This window comes from Mya arenaria, chromosome 7, assembly GCF_026914265.1.
Source record: "Mya arenaria isolate MELC-2E11 chromosome 7, ASM2691426v1".
NCBI classification, from domain to species: domain Eukaryota; kingdom Metazoa; phylum Mollusca; class Bivalvia; order Myida; family Myidae; genus Mya; species Mya arenaria.
In genome coordinates, this window is record NC_069128.1 from 32,172,392 (window position 1) to 32,178,198 (window position 5,807).

The following is a 5,807-nucleotide window of genomic DNA, read 5'->3' on the forward strand; positions in this document are numbered from 1 at the left end:
ACATTGATGATGTTGTATTAAACATTGATGTGTTGGGGCATTTAACATAAACGATGCGGTTGGGTATTTTACATTGATGCGGTGTGGTTCTTACATCGGTGCTGTTGAGTATTTAATTTTGTCGTTCAACTAGGGTAGCATGCTTTGAATAGTTACCACCATAAAATACATATCTCTTACGTTAGGATCACACACACTCATTTTACAGCCATCTTGGTACCGACCTTGTACGATCACTTCCTATCACGGGTCCCAGTATCGCTAATGACAGATCCACTACCGCTTACTACGGACCCAGTACCGCTAATGACAGACCCAGTACCGCTTACTATAGACCCAGTACCGCTAATGACAGACACTGTACCGCTTACTATAGACCCAGTACCGCTAATGACAGACACAGTATCGCTTACTATAGACCCAGTACCGCTAATGACAGACCCAGTACCGCTTACTACGGACCCAGTACCGCTAATGACGGACCCAGTATCGCTTACTACGTACCCAGTACCGCTAATGACGAACCCAGTACCGCTTACTACGGACCCAGTACCGCTTACTACGGACCCAGTACCGCTTACTACGGACCCAGTACCGCTTACGACGGACCCAGTACCGCTTACGACGGACCCAGTACCGCTTACGACGGGCCCAGTACCGCTTACGACGGGCCCAGTATCGCTTAAAATGGACCCAGTACCGCTTACGACGGACCCAGTACCGCTTACTACGGACCTAGTACCGCTAATGACGGACCCAGTACCGCTAACGACGGACCCAGTACCGCTAATGACGGGCCCAGTACTGCTTACTACGGACCCAGTACCGCTTACTACGGACCCAGTACCGCTTACTACGGACCCATTACCGCTAACGATGGACCCAGTACCGCTAATGACGGGCCCAGTACTGATTACTACGGACCCAGTATCGCTAATGACGGACCCAGTATCGCTTACTACGGACCCAGTACCGCTAATGACAGACCCAGTACCGCTTACTACGGACCCAGTACCGCTTACTACGGGCCCAGTACCGCTTACGACGGGCCCAGTATCGCTTAAAATGGACCCAGTACCGCTTACGACGGACCCAGTACCGCTTACTACGGACCTAGTACCGCTAATGACGGACCTAGTACCGCTAATGACGGACCCAGTACCGCTAATGACGGGCCCAGTACTGCTTACTACGGACCCAGTACCGCTTACTACGGACCCAGTACCGCTTACTACGGACCCAGTACCGCTAACGATGGACCCAGTACCGCTAATGACGGGCCCAGTACTGATTACTACGGACCCAGTATCGCTTACTACGGACCCAGTACAGCTAACGACGGACCCAGTAACGCTAATGACGGGCCCAGTACTGCTTACTACGGACCCAGTACCGCTTACTACGGACCCAGTACCGCTTACTACGGACCCAGTACCGCTAACGATGGACCCAGTACCGCTAATGACGGGCCCAGTACTGATTACTACGGACCCAGTATCGCTTACTACGGACCCAGTACCGCTAACGACGGACCCAGTACCGCTAATGACGGGCCCAGTACTGCTTACTACGGACCCAGTACCGCTTACTACGGACCCAGTACCGCTTACGACGGGCCCAGTTCTGCTAATGACGGACCCAGTACCGCTTACTACGGACCCAAATCATCCCCTGTTTAAATATTAACTTAATAGGAAACAATTACAATTATTTTTCTACTTCTCTTTTATTAAAAATGGTTTGTTTTATGACGATGAACTTTCTTATGTTTCGGTCGAATGCGATCCTTGAAAATATTTTAATGGTAGTTTTGAAAATGAAAAGCTGCTTAAGGGGCTTTTGACGTATGTGCAAGATTCATTGTAGTATTTCAGTTACAATAAAAGGAGATAAAGTTTGTACTTCCGTAGGATCTGTCTCCAAAATTGCGTTTTGTTTCCTGTATGTTTGTAGGGGCGGGTTTCTTCTGTTCACATAGATGTTTATGAATAACCAGACAACATGGAGGAGGTTGTCAACAACGGAAGACAATTGTAAGGCAAAAGTTTATTCAGAAATTAAAGTCATAGACAACAGGTATCAATACATGCACTTTAAATGAAGTATGTAGGTAATAAACGCTCGGTCCTGACAACCATACAAAGAAAGTAACTGAAGACCAGTTAAACGACAGATAAATAAACAGTTTATCAGTGCATTCTTCGCTCCGATGTCGAGTCTAGTTACTGTTCCGTAATGAGAATTGCTCGCTCGTTCAGTGAAAATCGGTGTTTGGATGAAAGGTGACTTTAATATTGGTATCTTACTGGCACGATTACTGAACTATCACGTGTTTTCTGATAGTTCTTGCTATAGAAAATTTACCCTTTGAACTCGCTTAGCAGATCAAGAAGTTCACGGGCGAACTGCACTTTTCCCTTTGATTCGAACTGATGTTGTGGTAGGGCTGTGGTTGATTGTGGGGATGGACAACCTTCCCCTTCGCATGGTGGAAAACCTTCTAGTTTGACACCAGACACCGCTGGTTTGTCTGCTGGTGCTGGTGGGCAGGTTTCGCCCTCTGGGCATGAAGGACGACAGGTCTCGCCCTCTGGGCAAGGATGTGGACAGGTCTCGCCCTCTGGGCAAGGAGGTGGACCTTCATCTTTTCGAATGCACCTCAAAAGTTCCAGTAGGTCTCTTTTAAGCTTTACCTGCATCATAGAAAATACACAGATCCTAAAAAAACGTGTGAAGGTAAATTTAAGATATATCTGAACAGGAGATGTGTACAGACCAGCGGTCGAAGAACTGACCCACTAACTTTCGTGAAGTATTTAAACCCAAACAGTGCTACCAATTGTATAAAAGAAGACGACATTGTTGATTTTAGAAACAGAAATTTGAATAAAAGATTTTCATTCTTTACGTCTTATGTATTGATATGTTTTCTGCTTTGTTTATAAAGTTTGGTTTGGATTTCATCAGTTTTAAGTATAAATACGTGCTTAACTCATATTGGTTACGGGCTTAAAGTACTCGTTTAATTATCAATTAAAAATAAATTAAAACTTCAAAAAGCCAGAAGGTGGGATTGATGGTTAGGTTTTGGCTCCAAAACAGGGCTATTTATTTATAGCAAAAGTTTATTCAAGGCTTGAAACATATTATTCCTAGCATTTGTAAAATTAGGTTTATAGCCGGTGAGTCATAGGAGGTTGATGTACCCTGCCATGATTTGAAGCGTTCCTCTACCCTTAAGCACCCCTAATTCCTCATGAACCCCTCTACTATTAAGCATCCCCTCTTTCCTCAAGAACCCCTATACTCTTAAGTATCTCTCTTTCACTATGCACCACTCTATCCTCAAGCACCCCTCTACCCTCAAGCAACCCTCTTCCCTCAAGCACCCCTCTTCTCTCCAGCACCATCTTCCCTCAGGCACCCCTTTTACCTCAAGCACCACCTTCCCTCAAGCACCCCTCTTACCTTAAGCACCCCTTTTACCTCAAGCACAACTCTTACTTCAAGCACCATCTTCCCTCAAGCACCCCTCTTACATCAAGCACCCTCATACCCTCAAGCACCCCTGTTACCTTAAGCAACATCTTCTCTCAAGCACCCCTCTTCCCTCAAGCACCATCTTCTCTCAAGCACCCCTCTTACATCAAGCACCATCTTCTCTCAAGCACCCCTCTTACCTCAAGCAAGCCCTTTTCCCTAAAGCACCCCTCTTCCATCTAGTAGTCCTCTTCCCACATGCACTCCTCCTCCTTCAAGCACCCCTCTTCCGTCATGCCCCTCAATGTCTCATGCACCCCTTTTCCCTTAAACACCCCTCTTCCATCAAGCACCCCTCTTCCCTCAAGTACTCCTCTTACCACATGCACCCCTCTTCCCTCAAGTAATCCTCTTCCAACATGCACCCCGCCTCCTTCAAGCACCCCTCTTCTGTCATGCACCCCAATATCTAATGTACCCCTATTCCTTCAAGCACCCCTCTTTCCTCAAGAACCCCTCTTCCCTCAAGCAACCCTCTTCCCTCAAGCACCCCTCTTCCTCATGCATTCCTCCTTTTTTAAGCACCCCTTTTCCGCCATGCACCCCAATGTCTCAAGCACCCCTTTTCACTCAAGCTCCACTCTATCTTCATGTACCCCTCTTCCCTCAAACGCCCCTCTTCCCTCAAGCACCTCTCTACTCTCAAGCATTCTATACCCACAAGCACCCTGCCTCCCACAAGAACCATTCTTCTTTCAATCTCCACTCTATCCTCAAGCACCCCTCTTCCCTCAATCACCTCTCTTCCCTCAAGCACCTCTCTACTCTCTAGCATTCTATACCCTTAAGCACCCTGCCTCCCTCATGCACCCCTCTTCCCTCAAGCTCCACTCTATCCTCAAGCACCCCTCTTCCCTCAAGCTCCACTCTATCCTCATGAACCCCTCTTCCTCCAAGCACCTCTCTAGTCTCAAGCATTCTATACCCAGAAGTACCCTGCCTCCCTCAAGCATCCCTCTACACCCAAGCATATTCTTCTAACAATCATCGTCTACCCTTGTGATTCAATGTAACTGTCTTTCTTTTTTATCAAAGTTCATCGCAGCCCTTACAATGTGCCCTTTTAACCATGTTTCTCTATTCGTCACTCGACTCTAAAAAAAATTGCTAAAACTCTAGTAAAAAGTTTCCCTTTTACGTAAGTATAGCGCATGCGTAGATGCCATACGCACCACGCAGAGGCACATTGACGGGCCTTGAAACATTATTTTGATCAACCAAAAGCGTTCAATCTGAAACAGAGATGAACACGGATGATGCGGTGGGGTCTTTTACATGTGGAATATTTAACATTAATACGGTGTTGTCTTTTTCATTGATGCGACTGTGTTTTAGACATTGATGCGGTGAGGTGTTTAACATGTGGGTTTTTTAACGTTAGTGATGCGATTGGATTATTATCATTGATGTGGTTGAGTATACAACATCGATGCGGCGAGGTATTTATCATTAATGATGCGGTTGGGTATTTAACATTGATGCGGTTGGGTATTTAACATTGATACTGTTGAGTATTTAACATTGATGATGTTGAGTATTTAACATTGATGCGGTGGGGTATTTAACATTGACGCAGTTGGGTATTTAATTTGGATGCGGTGGGGTATTTAACATTGATCCAGTTGAGTATTTTACATTGATGCGATTGTGTATTTAACATTGATCCAATTGAGTATTTAACATTGATGCGGTTGAGTATTTAACATTGATCCAGTTGAGTATTTAACATTGATGCGATTATGTATTTAACATTGATCCAGTTGAGTATTTAACATTAATGCGATTGTGTATTTAACATTGATCCAGTTGAGTATTTAACATTGATCCAGTTGAGTATTTAACATTGATGCGATTGTGTATTTAACCTTGATCCAATTGAGTATTTAACATTGATCCAGTTGATTATTTTACATTGATCAAGTTGAGTATTCAACAATGATGCGGTTGAGTATTTAACATTGATACATCGGGATCTTTAACTCTGCAAGGGAACGCGTTTAGATATAGCAGTCAAAGGACGCGGCAGAACATTCAAAGATAAGAACAGAATACAACACTTAATTCTTCGGATAAAAAATGAATGCAAATGCACATTTCGACACCTTTGTTATATGTTGTTGTTTTTTAACTTTCCAAACAAAACCCTGATCTTGTCGTTTAACTAAGGAAGCATGTATTTAATAGCTAACGTCTAACATGTACATATCTCCGACGTCAGGATCACACACACTCATTTTACAGCCACCTTGTTACCGATCTTGTCGTGC

The 5,807-nt window shown here is 44.7% G+C and overlaps 1 protein-coding gene across 1 annotated transcript; it reads left to right on the top strand.

Annotated features, from left to right (window-relative positions):
- Nucleotides 1-264: 264 nt before the first annotated feature.
- On the top strand, nt 265-1,686 carry LOC128241077 (mucin-2-like). Its single transcript, XM_052958061.1, has one exon. The coding sequence runs from the start codon at nt 265-267 to the stop codon at nt 1,684-1,686; it is 1,422 nt and encodes a 473-aa protein (XP_052814021.1).
- Nucleotides 1,687-5,807: the final 4,121 nt, after the last annotated feature.

Coding starts and splice junctions, on each gene's coding strand:
- LOC128241077 (XM_052958061.1), top strand. CDS start 265: ATGACAGATCCACTACCGCTTACTACGGACCCAGTACCGCTAATGACA.